This window comes from Toxotes jaculatrix, chromosome 8, assembly GCF_017976425.1.
Source record: "Toxotes jaculatrix isolate fToxJac2 chromosome 8, fToxJac2.pri, whole genome shotgun sequence".
NCBI classification, from domain to species: Eukaryota; Metazoa; Chordata; class Actinopteri; family Toxotidae; genus Toxotes; species Toxotes jaculatrix.
In genome coordinates, this window is record NC_054401.1 from 294822 (window position 1) to 320186 (window position 25365).

The 25365-nt window shown below is 52.5% G+C and overlaps 2 protein-coding genes across 2 annotated transcripts; both read right to left on the reverse strand.

Moving 5' to 3' along the window:
- Positions 1–154: 154 nt before the first annotated feature.
- hjv (hemojuvelin BMP co-receptor) lies at positions 155–7532 on the reverse strand. Its single transcript, XM_041045351.1, has 6 exons — positions 7299–7532; positions 5633–5680; positions 5449–5547; positions 4171–4292; positions 3267–3796; positions 155–1106 (listed from the first exon to the last, which is right to left on the reverse strand). The coding sequence occupies exons 4-6, from the start codon at positions 4265–4267 to the stop codon at positions 483–485; spliced, it is 1251 nt and encodes a 416-aa protein (XP_040901285.1). The 5' UTR covers positions 4268–4292; positions 5449–5547; positions 5633–5680; positions 7299–7532; the 3' UTR covers positions 155–482.
- A 4881-nt stretch (positions 7533–12413) lies between these two features.
- Positions 12414–24946, reverse strand: thbs3a (thrombospondin 3a). Its single transcript, XM_041044062.1, is given in 27 exon segments — positions 12414–12475; positions 12640–12763; positions 12765–12780; positions 13856–13989; positions 13991–14048; positions 14308–14381; positions 14383–14512; positions 14579–14607; positions 14609–14629; positions 15030–15208; positions 15564–15745; positions 15867–15919; positions 16286–16404; positions 17713–17872; positions 18215–18322; positions 18568–18678; positions 18852–19004; positions 19133–19207; positions 19310–19447; positions 19645–19793; positions 19880–19931; positions 20035–20117; positions 20240–20266; positions 20399–20501; positions 21008–21261; positions 23170–23376; positions 24551–24946. Coding segments are annotated over 27 exon segments (2883 nt in total). The 5' UTR covers positions 24633–24946.
- Positions 24947–25365: the final 419 nt, after the last annotated feature.

Sequence of the window (25365 nt, forward strand, 5' to 3'; positions counted from 1 at the left end):
TGGAGAACGTGACGGAGAACGTGACGGGGAACGTGACGGGGAACGTGACGTAGACCTGACGTTTCCTCTCCTCAGGTTCGTGCTTCACTGCAGCTTCTATTCAGCTGCTGTTACACTGAACACAGCAAGAAAAAGAATTCTGGGATATTCAACATTTTACTCTCAGGTTTTTATTCACAAACTGAAAAAGTGAAGGACGACAGGTGATGGAAACACACCTGGACCAGGTAAACCCCCAGACTGGCAGAAATATGAGAGGCCTTTGCGTCCATGGTTTCAGCCGTACCTGCAGTCCAGACCGAGGAACGTTAGGCTGATCACAGAGTCCAGGTGTCGGCTGCACATCAGGTGAGCTCAAACACACTCTACATGAACCAGCTGCTGTGTCTCCTTCAACCTGCACATGACCACAAGTGTGCGTCCTGTTCTCCTCTGATCTTCCGATCCGTGTGGAGTGATGTCATGAGTGACTTCCTGCTGCTTCAGGCTCTGGTCAGAGTTCCCAGCATGCCGAGCAGCAGCAGCGTCAGGTGGGGCCGTGCTCGGCGTGGCTCGGCGGAGGCGACCAGCAGCAGGTGAACTCTCTCCCGTTCAGAAATCATGTTTTGGGCGTCCTGCAGCGCGCTGACGGCGGCCACGCTGGAGTTCAGGTCTCCGCTGGTGATCAGGTCGAACATACAGGCCCGGTAGTAAACGTCCCGGGCAGGAAGCAGCGCAGCGCAGTGAGTGTGGGCGCCAATGGTGGCGGACGGCGAGGAGTCCGGCGGCGGATGGAGAGTGTTGAGTCTCTGGGAGGGGGGGCAGCCCCACACACACAGCTGCAGGTCCTGCTCGGGGCCAAAGGCCTCCACGATGCCACGCGGCGATCGGACCGACAGGCCGAGCGATCTGCCGCTCTGACGCACCACCAGCAGAGTCCCGATGTGGGCCGCTCGGATCTCCGCGTGTCGGCCGGGACTCTGAGTCCGGACCGTCAAGCTGTGGTGACCTCGCCGCTCACCGCTCGACACCGAGCCGTCGGCGAACGCAGCGGGGACGTTATCCAGCTCAGCCTGGTACAACTGCTGATCAGTGCACTGACGCATGTTCTTAAAGATGATGGTGATCTGTGAAGACACAAGCGGAGTCAGCGTCAGAGTCAGCGTCAGAGTCAGCGTCAGAGTCAGCGTCAGAGGCAGAGTCAGGGTCAGAGTCAGAGTCAGAGTCAGAGTCAGAGTCAGAGTCAGGGTCAGAGTCAGAGTCAGAGTCAGCGTCAGCGTCAGAGGCAGAGTCAGGGTCAGAGTCAGCGTCAGCGTCAGCGTCAGAGTCAGCGTCAGGGTCAGAGTCAGGGTCAGAGTCAGAGTCAGAGTCAGCGTCAGAGTCAGGGTCAGAGTCAGAGTCAGCGTCAGCGTCAGAGTCAGCGTCAGAGGCAGAGGCAGAGTCAGGGTCAGAGTCAGCGTCAGCGTCAGCGTCAGCGTCAGAGTCAGCGTCAGGGTCAGAGTCAGGGTCAGCGTCAGAGGCAGAGTCAGGGTCAGAGGCAGAGTCAGCGTCAGAGTCAGCGTCAGCGTCAGAGGCAGAGTCAGGGTCAGAGGCAGAGTCAGCGTCAGCGTCAGAGTCAGTGTCAGAGTCAGCGTCAGAGTCAGCGTCAGCGTCAGAGTCAGGGTCAGGGTCAGGGTCAGGGTCAGGGTCAGAGTCAGAGTCAGCGTCAGCGTCAGCGTCAGAGTCAGAGTCAGCGTCAGCGTCAGGGTCAGAGGCAGAGGCAGGGTCAGAGTCAGAGTCAGCGTCAGAGTCAGCGTCAGCGTCAGAGTCAGAGTCAGCGTCAGCGTCAGCGTCAGCGTCAGAGTCAGCGTCAGCGTCAGCGTCAGCGTCAGCGTCAGCGTCAGCGTCAGAGGCAGAGGCAGGGTCAGAGGCAGAGTCAGCGTCAGAGTCAGCGTCAGAGTCAGAGTCAGAGTCAGAGTCAGCGTCAGCGTCAGCGTCAGAGTCAGAGTCAGCGTCAGCGTCAGAGGCAGAGTCAGCGTCAGCGTCAGCGTCAGCGTCAGAGTCAGTGTCAGCGTCAGCGTCAGCGTCAGAGTCAGAGTCAGCGTCAGCGTCAGAGTCAGAGTCAGCGTCAGAGTCAGCGTCAGCGTCAGAGTCAGAGTCAGCGTCAGCGTCAGAGGCAGAGTCAGCGTCAGCGTCAGAGTCAGAGTCAGCGTCAGAGTCAGCGTCAGCGTCAGAGTCAGAGTCAGAGTCAGAGTCAGAGTCAGCGTCAGCGTCAGAGTCAGCGTCAGAGGCAGAGTCAGGGTCAGAGTCAGCGTCAGCGTCAGAGTCAGCGTCAGGGTCAGAGTCAGGGTCAGCGTCAGAGGCAGAGTCAGGGTCAGAGGCAGAGTCAGCGTCAGAGTCAGCGTCAGCGTCAGAGGCAGAGTCAGGGTCAGAGGCAGAGTCAGCGTCAGCGTCAGAGTCAGTGTCAGAGTCAGCGTCAGAGTCAGCGTCAGCGTCAGCATCAGAGTCAGGGTCAGAGTCAGAGTCAGGGTCAGAGTCAGAGTCAGCGTCAGCGTCAGAGTCAGAGTCAGCGTCAGCGTCAGGGTCAGAGGCAGAGGCAGGGTCAGAGTCAGAGTCAGCGTCAGAGTCAGCGTCAGAGTCAGAGTCAGCGTCAGCGTCAGCGTCAGAGTCAGAGTCAGCGTCAGAGTCAGCGTCAGAGTCAGAGTCAGCGTCAGCGTCAGCGTCAGGGTCAGGGTCAGGGTCAGAGTCAGCGTCAGAGTCAGCGTCAGAGTCAGCGTCAGAGTCAGCGTCAGAGTCAGCGTCAGAGTCAGAGTCAGCGTCAGGGTCAGAGTCAGAGTCAGCGTCAGCGTCAGCGTCAGAGTCAGAGGCAGGGTCAGGGTCAGAGGCAGAGTCAGCGTCAGAGTCAGCGTCAGAGTCAGCGTCAGAGTCAGCGTCAGGGTCAGCGTCAGCGTCAGAGGCAGAGTCAGCGTCAGCGTCAGCGTCAGCGTCAGCGTCAGCGTCAGCGTCAGCGTCAGCGTCAGAGTCAGCGTCAGAGTCAGCGTCAGAGTCAGAGTCAGCGTCAGCGAGCTGTGACTCTACAGACAGGAAGAGAAGAAAAGGCCTCAGCTGCTCTCTGTCTGTCAGGTGTGTGCGGCCTGAGGTCTGAACGTGATGATCACACAGGATCACCTCTTCATCTGACTACAGGTCATACCTGCATCAGTGACTGATCAGTGATTGTCAGACGCTGTGACCTCAGACCACAGACAGCTGATCTGACGCAGGCTCTGCAGTACCATCAGACATTGGTCCAGGTGTCTGTAACTCACCTTAGTGAGCACTGTGCCACGCCCCCCTCCCCTGCTTGGCGAGCTGGTGGCCTGTATGTACAGGTATTCGTTGTCTATGAGAGGCCACGCCCCCTGCACGGCACATGTCTGGAAGCTGTCGCTGAAGGTTCGGACGTGCGGGTCTCCGAAGACGCCACAGTGCAGGTACTCTGGTGTCCGACCCTCTCTGCCAAAGAAGCTCCTCTCGTAGAGGCAGGCGTCTCCCGGCAGCGCGCCCTGAGGGAGGGGGCGGGGCTCGGCCGTGGGCCCCACGCGGGGACAGCGGTGCTGGATCAGCAGGTCCTCGATGCCCTGAACGGCAGAGTGGTACGCCAGGTCGCCCCGGCACGCCCGCGCCATCCGCTTTGTACACGTGCGGTAGGAGCGCAGGGCGCTGCAGTAACCTGTGTTCACCGACTCCCTGCTGAGAGCTGCTCCACCTGCTGCTCCACCTGCTCCACTGCTGCCCAGGTCCAACGTCGCAGCCACAAAGTCAGAGTTACACTTCAGGATACGACAGGAAGCTCCAGCTGCAGGGACGAGTTCAGTTTGAGCATCAGAAACACAGAGTGAAATGTGGACGAGCTGGAGTCCACTCAGGAGACTGTCCTCTGTCCCGCAGGGTTTGTTTGAACAGTTCCACATTCATTTACAAACCAAACCTGAGAAACCAGATGTGAAACTACACCTGTGAGGCCACGTGTGCAGGCCTCCTGTGACTGGATGACTTCTGGACTCGGACAGGTCCAGTGTCTCTGACACAGCAGCAGCACAGTGGACTGACGTACAGTTCAGTTCACACATAATGTGGCTAATCAATAATCAGAACTGATTCTGGTGTTTAACTCAGTGGATCACAGATCACAGTGTGGTTAGTTCAGACTGTGTGTGTGTGTGTTTGTACCTTCAGGTAAACTCAGCTGGACCAGCAGCAGAGTCAGGTGGATGCAGTGTTTCCATGGTAACACTGTGTGTTGTGTGATGGCGGGCTGAGGCTCCATCAGGCTCACAGAGACCGGCCCGGCTCTGAAAGCCAGAGACACAGTTTGTTTTTAGCCACAGACCATGCTAACACCCCGCCGCCCCGCCCCCAACCCCCCCGGCCCCTGTCTCTGAATACTACAACACCCATGAGCCTCAGCTGCTGTTGCCACGGTAACTGAATCAGACAGTGAAGTACCTGATGCATGACCTTTAAGCTTCTCTCTGTGATTGGCTGATTGGCTGCGGGTGAAATGCACCTTCCGACAGGACGAACGCCACAGGTGGAGGCGGCGAATCAGATCCTCACTAACTCATCTTTAAATGAACTCATCCACTCATGTAAGCCATCACTCAGTCATGATGTGAGAGGGAGAGCGAGAACAGCCCGGCTTCCAGTTACCTCTCTCTCCCTCAGTGTTCCTCAGTACGACTCAGTGACTGATGTGATTAGAAACTATCAGAGTTCATTAGTAATGACTGATCATCGTTCTCCGTAACACGGATCATCCTGGATTCTTCGCATCACATTAATCCATCGTTACTGACTGTGACCCCGCCCCCCCGTGTCACGGACACAGTGCAGTATGTCACATACACAGTCATGTGACTGCAGCTGTCAGTGATGATACATGATGATGATAAAGAAGGAAAATCCCATTTTACTGCTGAGAGCACGTCCACATTCAGCCGCTGGGATTCACACGTTCACTCACATCAACCTGCAGACTGAATCTGATCGCTGTTACATCTGTGTCCACAGGAAGTGAATGTCTCTGAGTGTGAACGTGTCTCTGTGTGTGAGCGTGTCTCAGTGTGTGAGCGTGTCTCAGTGTGTTGAACGTGTCTCTGTGTGTGAACGTGTCTCTGTGTGTGAACGTGTCTCCGTGTGTGAACGTGTCTCCGTGTCTCTGTGTGTGAACGTGTCTCCGTGTGTTGAACGTGTCTCTGTGTGTGAATGTGTCTCCGTATGTTCGGTGGAACCGGAGACGTTGCTGAATAATGCTGCAGCTGCTCAGTGAGGGTCGGAGCTGTGTGTGAGGACAGAGGACGAACTTCAGTCCTTCAGTTTAAACACAGCAGAGCTGCTGTCTGGACTCGTACAGATGTTACCAGCTGTCTGTCTCACTCACCAGACGTTGCTGGTTATACAGTTAACTAGTTGTTACACTGGAAAGAGTTTGAAGAAGAAGAGATTTACCTGTTTTCATATTGTCCAGGTGTGTGACTGTGGACAGAGCTCTCTGCTGAAACCACCTGGAGACGTTTTAAACGTCAGGCGTCTTCATGTAGACGTGTCCTAAGTGTGAGAGACGAATCAGACGTAAACACAGTTCATCTGTCACGTTCCAGGACAAACATCAGCTGAGCACGTCACCACTCACCTGTCCGTTAGCTGAGCTCTTCTTCTTCCTCAGGACCCATCAGACAACCTGTGTGACATCACACGACTTATCACCTGAGACCTGAGCATGTGGTCCAACAATAACAATAACAACAATGATGATGATGACGATGACGAACCCTGACATCAGTGTTTCTTCTTATTTGACATTATGTCACATTCATGTAGATTTTTATGGAATTTATTTTATCATTAACATATAAACATACGTGTATTTGTATCTGTTCATGTTTATAAAATTTCACATAACTGCACGTTCAGCTGAGGTCAGGTGTGTTTTACCTGCTGGGCTCGTTCTCACCTGTGTGAACTCACAGAGCAGAGAGCTGCTCTCTCACTCTCATTTGTCCTTTTTGTATCATGTGGTGTTTGTTGTGTTGCTGTAACAGCTGATAACTGTTATTTCTCTTCTTCCTGTCATGTGACCTTTAACCTGCAGGTGGTGCTGAGGTCCGAGCTCCGGTGTGTATGTGTGCGTGTGTGAGTGTGTGCGTGTGTATGTGTGTGTGTGTATGTGTGTGTGTGTGTTTGTGTGTGTGTCTGTGTGTGTGTACTTTGAGTTAAACGTAGCTTCAGAAAACTGCTGACGAATTCAGCACGAAACTAATTTTCCGTTTCAGTTTCAGTCCAGTGATCGTTACTGTTCCTTTAAAATGAATGAATGAATGAATGAATGAATGTACAGAGGAGTGACTGGGTGATACTGTGAGTTTCTGACCTTTAGTCCTCTTTAACAGGTGGGAGGGGCTGTGTGTGTGTGTGTTATGGAGGATGAAGTCTAAATTTAAACCCCAGTTGCCCCCCAGAGTTACAGTCTCACACACACACACACACAGACACACACACACACACAGACACACACACACACAGACACACACACACACACACACAGACACACACACACACATCTATCTACAGTGTGTTTCTCTGATCTGATGATGATTCTGATGAAGTCTGTTATTTTTTATGATTATTTCCTGTGAATATTTTATTCTGGGATTATTTCCGGGCCCTTTTTGTCCATCAGAGCGAACGCTGAGCTCGACAGGACGCACAGCAACATCCAACACATGCTAACGACAGAATCCTGTTCACGAAGCAGCTCAGGTGTCAGAGACAAGGCCTGAGGTGGGACGAGACAGACAGAGACATGGACCAGTCTCAGATAAGTAAACTGGCTTTCTACAGGGGACGAGTCAAAGTGGACCACAGCTTAACCTGAACTGTCAAACTCAGCATCATCATCATCATCATCATCATCATCTGTCCCATTTCCCGCCCGAACGTGTCCTGACGCCTGTGATCGTTCAGTTGAACGTCCTCCATGCTACTGTTACAGAGACTTAAAGAGCTGCTACACCAGGAAGTAGTTAGCATAGCTTAGCATAAAGACCGGGGGCATTAGCGTAGCGACTCCAGCTCACAGATCCGTGACATTCACATATTAATGATGACGCAGTGAATTTCTGAATCATTCACTGATTTATCTTTAATATGCTTTTATGTTTTTAAAGAATTGTTGTGTCGTAGTTTAATGCAAACTCAGTGTAAATAAGCTGTTAGCAGCAGGGTCATGTGGACGTTACCTTTTAGCGATGGAGTTTCTCAGAGTTTAGTTTGGACCAGACTTCGTTTCAGGCTCTTACCTCCAACATCAGAGTCCGTCCGTGTCCTCAATCTGTACTGCAGAAAATTACCAAGGGACTCTCAACGTGTCCGTCCAGAAGTCTCCACCACTCCCCAGGTCAGGCCAGCACTCCCCAGGTATCACTAAAGACCCCGTCCAGGTCTGTCCAGGCTGTGGTGTCCCACTCTGTGTTCTGGTCTGTACCTCGCGGTGCGTTCACAGCTGACCTGGGAGCTTCAGTCGTTTCTAAAAAAAATCACCAACAACCACCACCCTGCTGCACGACAACTGTCCACACACACACACACACACACACACACACACACACACACACACACTGCAGTGCAGCAGCAGTTTATTTTTACTTCAGACCTCCAGGAAGCTGAAGTCTTTGCAGAAGCTGCTGTCGCTTCGTTTAACTGAGGCAGAAACTTTAAAATGATTTGCTTCTGAAATAATTCAGGACATAAATAAAAGCTGAGTGTCGCTCACTCTGCTCGTCCACAGAGGGACACGTTGGACTCTCTGACAGCAGCTGCTTCACACTCACATTTTACATTAAAGAAAAATGGTAAAACAGAAACAGGTTCATGAAGCAAAGGAATGAACGAATGAACTTAATATTTACTACTTCCTCCTGTAAACACAGTAAACGACTCAGCCACATCATCAGTATTAAATAGATGATATTTCTGCAGTAGCAGAGCAGTGCTGCCCCCCCCCCCCCCCCCCCCCCCCCCCGCCCCCCCGTCCACCAGTTTGAGCTGTAGTAGCGTTAGACAGACAGCAGGAGGCAGCGCTGACACAGAGACATGAAGCTGCTGCTGTTTACATGTCAAGTGGTTTCAGGTCAACTTATTTCACCTGAAGCTCACGACCTCAGAGCTTCAGTCATTCATCAGACTGCAGCCCGAGACCCCCCCCCCCCGCCCCGCCCCGCCCCGCCCCCCCCAGCAGCAGCAGCAGCAGCTCACAGGACTAACCTGTGTCAGTTTGTTCCATCTCCACGTTCATCAGTTCAAAATGTTTAAATAAAGTTGTGTGACTTCGGACGATGATGTGAGTGTGTGATGGAGGGTCCCAGCAGAGTTTAGCAGGTTAAGCTGTTGGCCCTCACAGCGTGAAGCACAGCCCCTCCACGCCTCACTGAGCAGCGCTCAAAGCCTTTGTTAGTCTGTATAGGAGGGGGGGCAGAGGGGCGGGGGAGTGGGGGGCAGGGGGGCGGACCAAAACCAGGACTGACAGACTGAGACCCTCCACAGACCAGAAACTGCAGGACACAGAGGCAGAGGCTGAGTTCCAGTTTGCTTGTTGAGAGAAGCAGCAGCAGAGCGAGAGGGCCGAGGTGAGCGAGGACACCTGTCAGGTGAGGGTCTGGATTACCTGCTTCATCCTGACCTGCTTCTTTTACTAACTCCGTACTTTCACTCACGTCCTGTCCTCAGCGGCTGGTCTGTACTGTCTGTTGTATGTTACTTTATATTTCTGCCCTGCTACAGTTTATAAGGAAGTCGCCTAGTTACAGGTTACCGTACTAACTAGTACTGTACTGTACGTGAGTCTGTGAGTGGGTCCCTGTGGTCCAGTCTGTTTTCTCTGTGTCTCTTCACTGGTTAAACTGGTTCATTGGAATCAAAGCAGGTTTGTTCTCTTTAACCAAACGACCCGACGGATCACAGAGAAACTCGAAGGAGCAGCTCGAGCAGGAAAATGCTGCTGGCAGCGACACGTGTACGATCACACACAGTGCATGTAACAGAGAGACGAGCAGCCTGCGCTGCTTTATACGGCTGTTCGATCTCCGAGTCCCGTCCACTGCTGCTGAGCTGAGCCTCTGTGATGCTCACGCTCTCCTCCTAACAGCTGATGAGGTGTTTTACATATTATAGGATTATTGTCAGTGAGACATTAATGTTATCACGTGTTGGTTGGTTTGAATCTGTGTTTATAACAGGATCCTTCATTTTACTCTTTTCTGAAACTGTTCCATAAACACGACCTTTGACCCCTGGCTGGGTCAAAGGTCGTGGTTAGGATTACAAACAGGACAGGATCTCCTCACTGTTCTCTGTGGTGAACCACATGAATCATCAGATATGATGGAGTTAGTGTAGCGTTGTTTGTTTCAGTTCAGCTGTAAACGGACTCGCTCTGACGTGTGTGTGTGTGTGTTTCAGGGTGCGTGGTGTGTTTCCTCCCGGGGTCGGGCAGGTCCGGGATGCGGTGCACTGTTGTCATGCCCCCCCTCCAATATTGCACTCGTCCCGGCCTCCCCCGGTCCAGGGGTCACGACCGCCCCCCCACCACCAGGACAGAGGTGTCAGAGGACAAAGGTGAGAAACATGTCTCAGTCTGAGACCCTCAGACCTGCACCTGATGTGTTGCCTGTGAGGTTCGTAGTTTTCAGCCTTTCACGTCACCGCGCTCTCAGCTTTCACTCTGAGCATCAAACCGTATTTAAATTAGAATTTCCGCCTCCACCAACCGGCTGCAGGTCAAGACTGTGAAGGAACTGAACTGAAGGTGAATTCTTGAATTCTGACGAAAAACATGTCTCATGAGGTCACCGTGACCTTTGACCTTCATCCGTTCATCCTTGAGTTCAAGTGAACATTTCTGCCCAATGTGAGGAAATCCCCCTCGAGGTGTCCCTGAGATATCGCGCTCACAAGGACGGGACTATGGACAGAGGGATGGACGACCTGAAGACACTGTACGCCGCTGGTCTCATCGGTGCAGAGACAGAAACATTCAGACTAAAACAAGATAAACATAAAGCAACGAGCTGATTACAGCAGCTGGAAACGTCCTCATAAACCTGTCCTCAGTCTGAAAAGCAAAAATCACATTTCAGGAGAAGTGGGCTCGAGGACTTTATTAGAACAGAGGCGTGTACATCTGAAAATACACCGACATGTAAAGGGAACGTTCCACTGTTCAGCGTCAGCTCATCAGTTCTCATCTGGGCCGTTTTCCACAGAGAGTCAGAGACAAAGTTCGATCCCAACATCAAACGAAAAGCAACACGAAGAACACGATGACGCGTCCGTATCAACCCTTCCCTGTTCCCTCACATCTTTTCACATGTGGACGTTCTTGCTGTGATAAGCTGGTGGACGGTGGACAGTGGACAGTGGACAGGGCTCCTGTCTCCTGTGTTGAAGTGTGAGGAGCTGATGGCTCCTCCACCTTCAGCAGAGCTCACAGCAGGGTATGAAGCTCTGTGATTGGCTGTTTCTGAGTGAAATGCACCTTGGGAGTTGTAGGTTGACGCCTCCTGTTTGATTTCTATGGCCGCAGCTGACTCAGCTGTTGTGACTGAAGGAGACGTCCACGTCCCTCACACTTCACCATTGTCTCAGATCCAACGAGCCACAGACTGATGGTGCATTCAGGTGCTCCCCGTCAGTGTTTCCACAGACTGACCTCTCAGTTTCCCTTTCATTCAGCGCTCTCTCTCTCTCACACACACACACACACACGTACTTCTGTCTTTGTGAGGACACTCATTCGTTCCCTTGCCTCTCTGTAACTTTCAAACAGCAGCGCAGAGCGTCAGGCTCCCCCTTCAGGCAGTGACAGTAACTGCACAAACCACGTAAAGTCTCAGGCTCATGTTCAGGTAGAGAACATGTAAAACCTGTCCAGGAGCAGTAAGTCCACGTCCATGTCCGCCCCTTCTCTTCTGTCCAATGAGGAAAAGCCAGACCAATGATCCGTGTTTGTCCTCGCTCTTCTTTTTATCTGGATGCTTCCGTGGTTTTTCCCGCCATCGGCTCGGCCCTCGCTCCCAGCTGCTGTGATCCACTCCGGAGGATCTACCCGGAGCTGACGGCTCTCATCAGCAAGGTGTGAGGACCGGACAACATGTCCCCACTCTGTGAGGTCAATAACTCACACTGGTCCTCACAAAGATAGAAGTACAAAGTTCACACACACACACACACACACACAGACTGTGTGTTCAGGGATGTGTGTATAGTGATGCATTAGTGTGTGTGTGTGTGTGGTGTGTGTGTGTGTGTGTGTGTGTGTGTGTGTGTGTGTGTGTGTGAGGTGTGTGTGTGTGTGTGTGTGGTGTGTGTGTGTGTGTGAGGTGTGTGTGTGTGTGCGTGTGTGTGTGTGAGGTGTGTGTGTGTGTGTGCGCGTGTGTGTGTGTGGTGGTGAGGTGTGTGTGTGAGGTGTGTGTGTGTGTGTGAGGTGTGTGTGTGTCTGTGTGAGGTGTGAGGTGTGTGTGTGTGTGTGTGGTGTGAGGTGTGTGTGTGTCTGTGTGTGAGGTGTGTGTGTGTGTGTGTGTGGTGTGAGGTGTGTGTGTGTGTGTGTGTGGTGTGAGGTGTTGTGTGTGTGTGTTGTGTGTGTGTGTGTCTGTGAGGTGTGTGTGTGTGTGTGTGTGTGTGTGGTGTGAGGTGTGTGTGTGTGTGTGTGTGTGTGTGTGTGTCTGAGGTGTGTGTGTGTGTGTCTGTGAGGTGTGTGTGTGTGTGTGTGTGTGTGTGTCCTGTGAGGTGTGTGTGTGTGTGTGTGTGTGTGTGTGTGTGGTGTGAGGTGTGTGTGTGTGTGTGTGTGTGTGTGTGTCTGAGGTGTGTGTGTGTGTGTCTGTGAGGTGTGTGTGTGTGTGTGTGTGTGTGTGTCTGTGAGGTGTGTGTGTGTGTGTGTGTGGTGTTGGTGTGAGGTGTGTGTGTGTGTGTGTGTGTGTGTGTGTGTGTGTGTGTGTGTGTGTCTGTGAGGTGTGTGTGTGTGTGTCTGTGAGGTGTGTGTGTGTGTGTGTGTGTGTGTGTGTCTGTGAGGTGTGTGTGTGTGTGTGTGTCTGTGTGGTGTGTGTGTGTGTGTGTCTGTGAGGTGTGTGTGTGTGTGTGTGTCTGTGTGTGTCTGTGAGGTGTGTGTGTGTGTGTGTGTGTGTCCTGTGAGGTGTGTGTGTGTGTGTGTGTCTGTGAGGTGTGTGTGTGTGTGTGTGTGTGTGTGTGTCTGTGAGGTGTGTGTGTGTGTGTGTGTGTGTGTGTCTGTGTGTGTCTGTGAGGGTGTGTGTGTGTGTGTGTGTGTGTGTCTGTGAGGTGTGTGTGTGTGTGTCTGTGAGGTGTGTGTGTGTGTGTGTGTGTGTGTGTGTGGGGGGGGGGGGGGGGGGACAGTCCTGCGGCTCTCAGACCTGAATGTGCATCAGAACCTGTTTACGATGAGTCTGGAAGTCTTCAGGCACCGTGTCTGAAACCGGGAGAACAGCACACGCTAACCACACGGTAAACATCAGCTGTTATTAGAGATCAGTAACATGTCAGATGGAACACGGACTTCCTCTCTGAGGTGAGTCCAGGTGTGTTCAGCTCCTGTGACACAGCACAGGGGTCAGAGTGGGTCAGAGGTCGTACCGTTACACCTGTAGCGCAGATTGGACCAGATGATGTTTTCCTGGGAGAAGCAGAAGACGCCGAGCCGGCCTCCTCTCATCGTGGTGTCGATCACCACGCCAGAGTCCGCCACCATGTCTGTCCCCCTCAAACAGCTTCACCCTGAAACACAGGGACACCACGGGTTAGAAACCCATGTGTGGGACAAACTCGGAGACAGAGACACCATCTCTGGGGGGGGGGGGGGGGGGGGGGGGGGGGGGGGGGGGGGGGGGGGGGGGGGGGGGGGGGGGGGGGGGGGGGGGGGGGGGGGGGGGGGGGGGGGGGGGGGGGGGCACCGGCCTCTGGACTCTCCCTTCAGCTCTGTGAACAGACCCCCGCCCCCCCACCCTTCCCCCAACCCCCCCCTCCCCGACTGAAGAATGTGAGTCCAGACGGTTTGAACCTGCTGCTGATTCCAGTGACAGACACTGGTCACAGTGACCTGCTCCTCCGAAACCAGCACCAACAAACTTTATAACCCAGTTTCTGTTTTCTCGCTCTGAGTCTGGAAACACTGGATATTTCATCCCATCCAGTTTGCTCTGCGTCTCTGTCTCATCTGCATATCAAACGGCTGCCGAGGCGGATTCTTGCCAGGGCTTTGGTCGTCATGGAGATGAGTACAATAGAGTACCGGGGGGCCCCGGAGCCACAAAGAAGTTTCAGAGGGAAAGAATGCCAGTAAAAAGAAAAGAGAAGAGAGAGGAGGGAGAGAGAGAGAGAAGAAAAACAGACGATTGGAAGACACACAGCTGCAGGCTGGGAAAGTACTGCAGAGTACCACAGAGTACTGCAGTATCTATACCACAGAGTACTGCAGTATCTATACCACAGAGTACTGCAGTATCTATACCCGCAGAGTACTGCAGTGTACCACAGAGTACTGCAGTATCTATACCACAGAGTACTGCAGTATCTATACCACAGAGTACTGCAGTATCTATACCACAGAGTACTGCAGTGTACCACAGAGTACTGCAGTATCTATACCACAGAGTACTGCAGTATCTATACCACAGAGTACTTGCAGTATCTATACCACAGAGTACTGCAGTATCTATACGCAGAGTACTGCAGTGTACCAACAGAGTACTGCAGTATCTATACCACAGAGTAACTTTGCAAGTATCTATACCACAGAGTACTGCAGTATCTATACCACAGAGTACTGCAGCAGGTCTGCTGGTGGTCTTACCTCATGTATCCAACCTGTGGCCGGTGGCTCAGCTGCCATCGGTACGAGGTCTTGTCCTTCCAGCCGACGTTTCGCGGATCCTTCCAGAGCAGCTTCACCTCTCCAGGTGTGTCTCCGGTGTGCCACAGGGCGTTCCCTCAGGAACTCACCTGGCCCGGTCCGTGACTTCACCGCCTGCAGGGCAGATACGTGGCTGAAAGTGATTATTCAGTTTCTGCCATCGTTCACCAGGAGAACGCAACAGAACAGCTGAGGAACCAAACAACCACCTGCAGGTTTTAGAAACCGCAGCGCGAACTTTCAGTGACCACACCCGTGTTTTCATTTACGCCACACGAGGCAGCAGAGAGCAGCAACTGGCCTGTAACTCCATCAGCCTGCATGAGCAGGGCCGTGAAGAAGAACAGTAGAAACAAAGAGTGGAAGACAGTGGAGACCTTGAGCTGCAGGGCGGCTGGGCCATGGCTCTGAAGGGGACGGACTGCCAGTACGTCTGCTCCGTCTGTTTCCACATCACCACGTAGAAAACTGGAGGAGTCCTGATAACCGAAGATGAAGCCGGCGTAGTCGTCGTCCGTGACCGTGTTGACGTGAAACGTTCCCTCGAAATCGACGCCGTTAAATGCCGTGTAGCCTGCAGACACACAGCAAGACGGTCTAGACCGGGACCAGGACCGGACAGGTCTGCGGCCATTTAATAAAGAGTCGAGTAAAAACACGTACCCCACAGCGAGGCCAGGATCACTGTTCATACGTCTGGACGATCTCCATACCCTGAGGAGAAAAAACATCAGCACAGCAGGTTTGTGTTTATGAAGAAGGACTGATCCCAATCTGGATCCGAACCTGAGGAGGGGTGGGGTCTAACCACAGGTGAGCGAGGTGGAGGCTCTGAGACACTCCGTGATCTGATCAAAACCTTTGTCCACATCTTCAGTTTCACTGAGACATAAGTCAGAGGTCAGAGGATGAAGATGCTCCAGCTGTGAGCTCAGCATCATGACCTCAGGCTCACCTGTCCCAGACCAGAGTCGTCTCCTCAGTGTCCTGAGGTGGATTTGGTCTGAGACTCTGCAGAGCTGACTGAGGACGGATTAGTTCATGGTACCCTCTCAAACCATCAGATAACCTTGAAGAAACCTTTGAAATGAGCTGGCGTGAGTTTAAGGGTCACCTGATTCAGAACCACCCAGTTGGGGTCAATCTGGGCGTCTCCCTCCGGGTCCAGGATGACGGTCTGATAGGCTCTGAAGTCTGTCAGGGTGACCTCAGCGCTCTCTGGACACACGTCCATCAAATCCACCACAGCGTCGTTATCAAAGTCGTTCTCACAAACGTCTCCAACGCCGTTCACTGAGGACAGACAGAGACAGACAGGTTGACACCGTCCAGTGTTTCCATGAATAAGTTAAACAGCTGCTCGATGCTGATGATCCACCTGTTTACCACAGAGCCTGGGACAGACAGAGGACAGCTCTACGGTCCTCACATAAAACAGCCGGAGCTCAGGTCAGTAAACCGTCACTCACTTCACTCTGGGAAAACTGAGAACAGACATGATGTTTGTATGAAATACGAAGCGTGGGCCTGATGGGCAGGAAATAATCCTGGTTTTCTTTGTCTTTGTCCTCTATTTTTTCTCGTACGTGTTGTCAGTACGTCAGTGCTGTCTGTCGTCCTCAGACAGCGTCACACTCCCAGTCTTTACCATCAGAGTCTTTCTGGTTGGGGTTGACGATGAGTCGGCAGTTGTCGTAGTCGTCGAGGACGCCGTCGTTGTCGTCGTCGTGGTCGCAGTCGTCGCCGAGGCCGTCGTTATCGGAGTCCAGCTGGGAGCTGTTGGGGATGTCTGGACAGTTGTCTCGGCTGTCCTGGTGGCCGTCTCCGTCCCTGCAGCAGGACGAAACCAGAGGACGAGGTTACACTCAGTGTCAGTGTTTGTTCCAGTGCACGTCATGTGTGTCTAATGTTTTATGTCACACACACAGGGACATGTGTGTGTCACACGTACGTGTCCTGATTGGTGTCACAAACGTCTCCCACCAGGTCGTTGTCGATGTCCGTCTGAGAAAGAGAGGAGACACTGATGAAGACACACTGTGACCTCTGACCTGCCCTCCCTGCTGGTGATGGTGATGATCTGCAACGATCATCTGTGACTGACACTCATAAGTTTACACCTGTGTCAATAATAAAAAGAATAAACGTGGCTTGAACTGCTCCTCTAACTTCTCCTGCACAGGATTTTGTATTTGTCGTGTTATTGTGTCTTGTTTTCCACCTCATGCTGAAGTTCCCTCAATCTGAATCTGAATCTTAGAAACAAAATCATGTTAAAAAGAAAAGCAGATCAGGACCAAATTAGAAATATCTTAGTTTCTGCAGCTTCAGGAAGCTGCACCGCATCAGAGGACTGAGACAGAACTGAACCTGCATAGGGTTGCTGAGCTCAGGACAGCTGTCACAGGCGTCTCCCACTCCGTCCCGGTCTCTGTCTGTCTGCATCGGGTTCGGTACCTTCGGACAGTTATCAAGAACGTTGGGAATTCCTGAACATACACACACACACACACACAGACACAGACACACACACACACATTTAACCATCAGCAGAGTTTTGCAGAAACGGACTAAAGACCAGAATAAAATCCACTCAGACACTAACCCATGTATAGATGAGGTTTTCAGGAATCTACAGGCGCCCCCTACAGGCTGCAGCGTTCATTACAGCCACAACATGAGCAGCACAGACCTGTCAGTGAACGTCTGTCAGGTAAACACAAAGCAGACGCCGATCCAACCGTCACAGCACAGGAATCGCTCCCCTCACATCTCTGACCGTCACTGATCCATTGTTGGTGAGCTGGTGACCCTCTGACCCTGACCTCGGTGGACAGTAGGACCTGAGGCTGCTCTGATGATTGGACCCTCTGACCCTGACCTCGGTGGACAGTAGGACCTGAGGCTGCTCTGATGATTGGACCCTCTGACCCTGACCTCGGTGGACAGTAGGACCTGAGGCTGCTCTGATGATTGGACCCTCTGACCCTGACCTCAGTGGACAGTAGGACCTGAGGCTGCTCTGATGATTGGACCCTCTGACCCTGACCTCAGTGGACAGTAGGACCTGAGGCTGCTCTGATGATTGGACCCTCTGACCCTGACCTCAGTGGACAGTAGGACCTGAGGCTGCTCTGATGATTGGACCCTCTGACCCTGACCTCGGTGGACAGTAGGACCTGAGGCTGCTCTGATGATTGGACCCTCTGACCCTGACCTCAGTGGACAGTAGGACCTGAGGCTGCTCTGATGATTGGACCCTCTGACCCTGACCTCGGTGGACAGTAGGACCTGAGGCTGCTCTGATGATTGGACCCTCTGACCCTGACCTCGGTGGACAGTAGGACCTGAGGCTGCTCTGATGATTGGACCCTCTGACCCTGACCTCGGTGGACAGTAGGACCTGAGGCTGCTCTGATGATTGGACCCTCTGACCCTGACCTCGGTGGACAGTAGGACCTGAGGCTGCTCTGATGATTGGACCCTCTGACCCTGACCTCAGTGGACAGTAGGACCTGAGGCTGCTCTGATGATTGGACCCTCTGACCCTGACCTCAGTGGACAGTAGGACCTGAGGCTGCTCTGATGATTGGACCCTCTGACCCTGACCTCAGTGGACAGTAGGACCTGAGGCTGCTCTGATGATTGGACCCTCTGACCCTGACCTCGGTGGACAGTAGGACCTGAGGCTGCTTCCTGCTGTAAATCAACCTTCCTACGATCTACAGATTCATGTGTTTCTGTCCTCTGCTGTGTCTGTGATGAATGAACCCAGAGACAGACCGGTCGTCTCTTACCGTCTCCATCAATGTCCTGGTCACAGGCGTCTCCCTGTCCATTGTTGTCGGTGTCTTTCTGGTCACTGTTGGGGACGTTGGGACAGTTATCGCAAGCGTCTCCGAACGAGTCGCTGTCTGAGTTCTGCTGGTCTTTGTTAGGGACCAACCGGCAGTTATCCTGAGGGACAGAGGACACTGTGTGTGATCGAGTGACAGCTTACAGCTACTACACACTCTTTAGTTGAGCTCTTTTATAAAAAGATGGACATTTTCAGGACAGACACAAGTTTAATAATCTTTTGACACACATCATGTTTGACGGAAACATCCAGGGCGATGGGTTAAGGTGTGTGGGGAATACCTGTGTGAACAACACCTTTACAGAGACAACAGTCTTACTTCCTGTTTCTACAGTTCTCAACTCAAACAAGCTGCATGTCCTCTGGGACAGAGGACGGACCTGAAGTGGCGTTCTGCATCAGCGAGCGCTGCGATAAGTGGAAAGAGCTTCCTGTCTCACCTCCACGTTTTTGATGCCGTCTCCGTCGGCGTCCTCGTCGCACTGATCTCCGATCCCGTCGTTGTCAGCGTCCTCCTGACCTGAGTTTGGTGTAAACATACAGTTGTCCTGTTGGACGAACACAGAGTCAGACGCGTTATGAGACGGGGTGTGGTGTGGTGTTGTGTGATGAGTTACAGCGACACACAGAGTGGAAGAAAAACCTGAAGGTCAAATGATTTTACTGCACTTTGAGATGTTTGATCGATGGAACACTCATCATTTCAGAGACCAAACATCTTTCACCATAAAAACTGTAAAACGTTCTTGTTATTGGACACAGAGCAGGACAGAGCAGCGGCGAAGTGTCTCACCTGTTTGCAGTGTTTGTCGTTGTCCATGCAGGGCAGAGACCGGTCTGGATACCCGTCGATGTCTGTGTCCACTCCACACGTGTTACCGTTTCCCGCCCAGCCCACGTTGCACTGCACACACAGACGAACAGGTCGAGACTCGGTGAGCGTTAATCTGACGTTCGGCTACAGAAGCTCGGACGCCGTCACGAGCCGCTGAAAACACGGCACAGGAACACGGTGCGGGCTCATGTTAACATGCTGCTGCACAGACTCAAAGCCTCTGAGCCAGGCAGCGTCCTCACCCTGCAGGAAACCTCGCCGTTCCTCTCCATGGTGCAGTGGGCGTTGGTGTCGCAGGGGTTAAAGGTCAATGCAGCGCACGACTTCTTGGGGAAGCAACCTGACGTCTGGTTGCCAAGGAAACCAGGTTTACAGCCGCCACACTTGTATGAGCCCTGAGAGAAAAGACAGTTTGATAGTGCTACAGCGGAGTGTCCACCAGAGGGCGCAGCGTCCCCGTGTCTCAGCTCACAGCTGATCATAACCTGATCTCTGCTCAGGGACAGAAGAAGCAGGAACTCACCACAGAGTTGATGCAGACGGAGTTTGACACACAGGCGTCAGGTAGATCGACACACTCATCAATGTCTACACAGTCCTGAGGGACAGACAGAGGGACAGACGCCTGGTGTCATCATCATCATCATCACCACCATCATCATCATTATTATTTGTGTGTGTGTGTGTGTGTGTGTCTGACCTGCTTGTGTGTCTTGGCGTAGTCCAGACCAGTTCCAGCCAGTGGAGCCCCCCACAGGCCAGGAGGACAGGGCTGACAGCTGAACCCCCCCACAGTGTTTATACAGGCTTCAGGAGAGAAACACGGCTGCAGCTCACACTGAGGGGACGGGGGACAGGGGACAGGGGGGTAAAGTTAATGTCCACTATTCATTTTTACTGTCTGTTATTTGAATATGTGACAAACAAAGAGACAGTTCACTGCCCCGGACTCTGCTCAGTGTTGTAGTTGTATGTTATGTAGTGTTGTTTTGTGTTGTTGCTGTTGTTGTTGTTGTGTCACTCTTGTCTGTTTACCTCATCCACGTCCTGACAGTGCGTCCCATTACCGGCGGTTCCAGGTGGACAGGGTCCACAGGTGAACCCCGGATACTGCAGACTCTCCATACAGGACACGCCTTTGTAACAGGGGTTAGGAGAGCAGCGGGAACGAGGCTCGTGGAAACCTACAGAGACAGAGACGGGCTTCAATCAGGTCCTCAGACGTCCAATGCCAGTTTATTAACAGCAGGACAGAGAGCTGCTGACTCACCACAAACCTGACACTCCAGGATGGTGTTTCTGATCAGGGCCATCTCCTTCACCTGAGGACGAGAGGACCGATGAGCTCTACAGGTATGTCCACTTTACTGCTCTCTGTCACCTGCTCCATGCCTGTCTCACCTGTCCTCTGATGTCCTGTCTTACCTGTTCTCTGATGTCCTGTCGCAGCTCCCCCAGGATCTGGTTGAAGATGATGAGCTGACCAATCAGAGCCTTGGTGTGATCACCTGAGAGGGAACATCATCAGACCCACAGGATCAGGAGGTGATTGCTGATCAGCTGATCTCAGGTGTCAGTCTGAACAGGTGTGTAATGGATGTGGTTTTTGTGTTTTCAGGTATAAACTCACCCAGGATGGAGTTGACCTCCCCACTCACTGAAAAACAACATATCACACGAGTGTGATCAGGGACAGGTGGGACACCAAGCTACACAGGATGAGACGGAGGTGGACGGATCTGTCTCACCGACAAAAAAGTACAAGAGGCTGTTGATCAGTTGAGCTGACCTGAGTTGTAGGCTGAGGAGTCTCCCTGGAACGGACAGTCAGTCAGAGCTCCAGCTTTAGCAACACTGCCCCCTAGAGCCAGTCTGAGGGACTCCACTGCACCCTGAGGGACGGGGGGGACATTAAGATGGTATTGATTCAGAGATCTGTCTCTGTATGGTCATGTCAATCAAGCACTTCAACCCTTCAAACACTCTGTCCCACCCGTGGGGACACTTTGTCCTTGGTAGTCCTGCTTCAGGTGTGTCTGAGTCTCCTGAGTCTATCTGTGCAAAACCTTCTGGATCCTCACATTCACCCGTGGACGCTGTCCACTGCGGCAGCTGTCCACACAGACCTGGGTCAGACTTTGTGTCTCGGTGACTTAGGTTCAGTATCTCGTGTCCTCTCTCTGACCGTCTGGTTCAGAGCAGGGTTCTGATGGTGGACAGGGGGACCTGAGACGGACCTGAGGGACAGGAACCTTTCTGTTTATGGTACCTTATACTCACTGTGTGTGTGACCTGTCAGATACATGTCTGTGGAAACAGGTCGTTCTGAACATGTCACCACCACCATCATCATCATCATCATCATCATCATCACCATCATCCTCACTGTCTCTCTGACCTGCAGTCGGGCGTAGGCCTTCTGTCCATGTCTGATCTCCACCATGTCTGCCTCCCTGGGCAGAGGGACGAGCGGCGGCAGGCCCTGGGTGGAGTCGGCCAATCGGCAGTTGACATAGAGCTCCATGTTCATGTTGTCACGGTGAAGGCCTCCGAGTCTCAGGATGACGGAGTGAGTGCGGCCGTCGGCCAGGTTGGCGTTCTGCAGGTTGACGGTGTGGAGCTTCCCGTCAGCTCTGACGTAACGGACCAGGACTGAAGGAGAAGAAGAGTGAAGACTCTGAGAGAGACACAGGGACGGGTGTCCGTCGCTCTGTAGGCCGAGAGATCGACGGAACGATCAGGAAAACAATCTGTCGGCTCAGTCTGAAAATGAAAATGTCAGCTGCTAATGTTCAACCCTGCGGAGTGGGCGGGGCCTGGGGCCCGGGGCCCCGTCACACCCTGCTCCATGTTCACTCTGCATGAGAACATGGAAAAAAGAGGCCGGCTGAGGCAGGACTGAATGTCTGTCCACTCCGGCAGCAGGAAGCACGAGTGATCACACTGATCCTCTGAGCTCCATTAAAACACAGCAGTGATCCACATGCTGCTTCACCACCATCAGCACCAACCGTGGATCAATCCGCCGAAGAAAACAGTCCCCAACAACGTGAGGGTGTCCTCCGGTCTGTCTGATAAAAACCACAGAGAGCAGCTGTTTGATTAAAGCAGCGTCAGCAGGAACCAGTGGGAAGGGTTCATGTGTTCATGTGTGTTAGAGCACCACTCTTTAACACACATGAACACATAACTTTCACTCAGGGTTGGAACTGACAGTTATTTTCAGCATTGATCAATCTGCTGATTATTTGATTGATTGATTGTTTTGTCCATAAAAAGTGAAAAAATAAAAATGTTAAGTTGATTAAAAAGCTCCGATTCTTTGCCTGAAAAACAAAATGATTAAGAATTTATTAGAATAGTTTCCAATTAATTTCTGTTGAACATCTAACGGATTGTTAGAGCTCCACACATCTGTAACTGCAGCTGCAACGATTAGTCGGTCAACAGAAAATTAACAGCAGCTATTCTGATGATGGAATAATCGATTTATTCTATCGACGTATTTTCATCATATTTTGAAGACGTCACGTGTTATAACAGGCATTTGAACCATTTTCTTACATTTTATGGAAAAAACACTTAAATGATTCACTGAGACAAAAACTGGCAGATTAATCGATGATGGAAATCATCATCAGTTCATCGTGACCCCCCCTCCGGCAGCTGGACTCAGAGGAGGAACCAAGGTCTGCTCACAAACTCATTACCCTGTCCAGAGGTCAAAGGTCACACTGAGCCAAAACACACACACAGTGTTGACGAAACTCAGAGTCAGATTATAGTGATCATGCTGTCAGAGCAGTGGATGAAGGGCTGTGACTCACCGTCCCAGACCAGAGCCACATTCCTCTGCAGGACTCTGAAGTCCAGCAGCGTCCAGCTGATCAGACCAGACTGGATCCCTGAGGGACACTTACAGTCTGAGGTCTTCCCACTGCTCTCTGTAACCATGCACAGAACGTCCCACATGGACAGAGGACAAACCAACCTCAACCCCTTCATGAGTCATCAGCTGCTGGTCCAGTACTACAATGTCTCCAGAGATCTGTTTTATCTCTTCCATGGCCTCTAGAGCCTCCATGGTGATGAGTGAAGTCTTGAGTGTCCACTAGAATTTCTCAGAGGACATCTACAACCTCCTGTGACCCCAGGAAACTTCAGAAACCCTTTGTCCTCCTCTAAGAATACTAGATTCCACAAGCCTTCCACCACTAGCACTCTTCAACAACCACTTGAGGGACGATTAGAACCTCTTCACTGACCCCTGCACTTCCTGAAGAACATGTAGAACTTCCTAAAGAAGGAGCCTCAGAGAACATCTTCAGTGACCTCGAAAATGTCCTCATTGCTACTGGAAGCTCTTCAGTTACCAACAGAAATGTCTTTCCTTTTGTTGACCACTTGAAGCTTCTACAGGACCCTCCTAACACCCTCAGTGACCCGTAGAACCTGTGGTGGATTACACCTGCTGCTACACTGAAGATGAAGAAGAATCCCAGATTTAAAGTGGAGAGAATCTGAATGAAGTTTGGCTTAGTGCAGTTAGCTTCCACCAACCTTTGTTGATCTTCCCCATGACGGCAAGTTCCAGGTACTTCCTGTTGTCCTGTTTGCTGTAGACACCCAGCAAGACTCCGCCCAGCTTTGCCGGCAGCCGCAACGTCGACACCACATATATGTCACTGAGCGTGCTCAGACCGCCAGACAGCTTCTCCACCGCCGCTACAGTCTGCCTCGAGTCCTGAAGACTCAACACGTCAATCACTGAGGAGGAGGAAGAGGAGGGAAAGGGGGGAGGAAGAGGAGGGTGAGGAGGAGGGGGAGGGAGAGTTCAGCTGACAGCCGGGCTGAGGTTCAGCAGCAGTCTGAGGTGAATCCAGTCTGAATCCTCTTTATCAGGTTTCTCTGTCAGTTGTCAGCAGAGTTAAAAAGCAGCAGTCACAGACTCAGTTCAGATCCAGGATCAGCTGCTGTTGGAGCAGAGGACAGAATCCCACAGTTCATAGTGGCAGATACTAAATTAACTCATTAACATTAATGAAGCCTGATTAATGTTACAACCTGACAATGAGCTCAGCGACAGAAGATCTTTAGTATTGATTATTGATTGGTATGGATTGTTGTGACAGTGAAACATAGGCCAGTTCCTCCTGGTGCTCCGGATCCAGAGCTGACACACTGAGAGCTGAAGCTGATATAACCTGCCACCGCTGTCAGCCTCATTTTAACCAGAGGGAGAGACGGACCGGAAGCTGCTGGCGTCACCTGACCGCCTCCTCAGGTTAATTAGAGATTCGTTAAGATCGGAGCTTAATGATGTGAACCGGATCCAAAATGGAAGCAGCTATGGTAACACAGCCCACCTCACCTCCCCTCCCAGCCCACCTCCCAGCCCACCTCCCACCTCACCTCACCTCCCACCTCCCCTCCCACCTCACCTCACCTCCCACCTCCCAGCCCACCTCCCACCTCACCTCACCTCCCACCTCCCCTCCCACCTCACCTCACCTCACCTCCCACCTCCCCTCCCACCTCACCTCACCTCCCCTCCCACCTCACCTCCCAGCAGTTTAATGTTAATGTGGATTCATTCAGTAGCTGCCACTAAAAACAGCTGAGCCCAGATCTGAACCGAACCTTGGAGCTCCGGTTAGTTCTGATTCCAGCTGCAGCGAACAGCTGTTCTCATTAAGCACAGAACTAAAGATGGATCAATCATTTCAATGCAGTCAGCTTCATCTGACACCTTCCAATGTCCTGCTTCATACAACCACACTGCTCTGCCCGTATGGTTCCGACAGAACCAGTGCAGAACCAGTGCAGTATCAGTCAGCAGAAGTTTTATGTGCTGAAGTAACGGAAAACGGAAACACGCTAAAGAACCGGGCTCCAGCTTTCTAACGAACGAAACGGCGGCAGGTCGGTGAGGTCAGCTTACCCTGAACGTCCGGTCCGTCCGGGACTCCCGTCGTGAACTGAACCCAGATGACCGACAGCAGAACCGCGACGCTCCAACCCATGTCTGAGACGGTTACCGAAGGCACCGGAGCAGGAGGAGGGCCAACCGGACAAAGAACCGGACAACCGGGTCTAAAAACGTTCAAACTGAAGAAGAGAGCGAGAGGAGAACCGCAGAACGGTGAACTCTGAGCAGGGGCTCCGGGCGGAGAACAGGGAGAACCGAGCGGACCGAGCGAGGCGAACAGCGGGAACCCGAGCCCAGAGACGGAGCAGCGGACAGCTTCAGTCCGTGCGAGGGACCAGGAGGACCGGGAGAGCAAACGGGGTCCACGCCGCCAAAGTGCTGCGCTGAGCGCGGAAGAGAGGAGCCTCAGAGCCGGAGAGAGAACCGAGGACCCGCCGGGGGACTGACGCTCGGGTTCACGAGCCAAACTGCTGCTGGCGCGCGCTCTACGCCCCTCCGGAGGGCTCGTGCTCACAGAGTGATTAGCATAAAGCGCGCGACTGAAGAGAGAGAGAGAGAGAGAGGGAGAGAGAGAGAGAGCGAGAGAGCGAGAGAGAGAGAGAGAGAGCGAGAGAGCGAGAGAGAGGGAGAGAGAGAGAGAGCGAGAGAGAGAGAGAGCGAGAGCGAGAGAGAGAGAGAGAGAGAGCGAGCCTCTGCCTCACGCTCAGGTGTTTTCACCTGTGTGTCTCTGTAGGGACACTTCCTGTCCCCACCTTTCTAAAAGCAGAGAAGAAGACGGGTTCACTGCTGAGCAGCTTTCTCATTAATAATCACTGCTGTTCAGCAGG

Bases quoted from the DNA above. Each gene is read 5' to 3' on its own strand.
- hjv (XM_041045351.1), bottom strand. From the start codon at position 4,267: ATGGAGCCTCAGCCCGCCATCACACAACACACAGTGTTACCATGGAAA. The intron at 3,797-4,170 runs GTACAAACACAC...TCGTCCCTGCAG, and splicing joins CCAGCTGAGTTTACCTGAAG to CTGGAGCTTCCTGTCGTATC. The intron at 1,107-3,266 runs GTGAGTTACAGA...GTGTCTTCACAG, and splicing joins GTGGCACAGTGCTCACTAAG to ATCACCATCATCTTTAAGAA.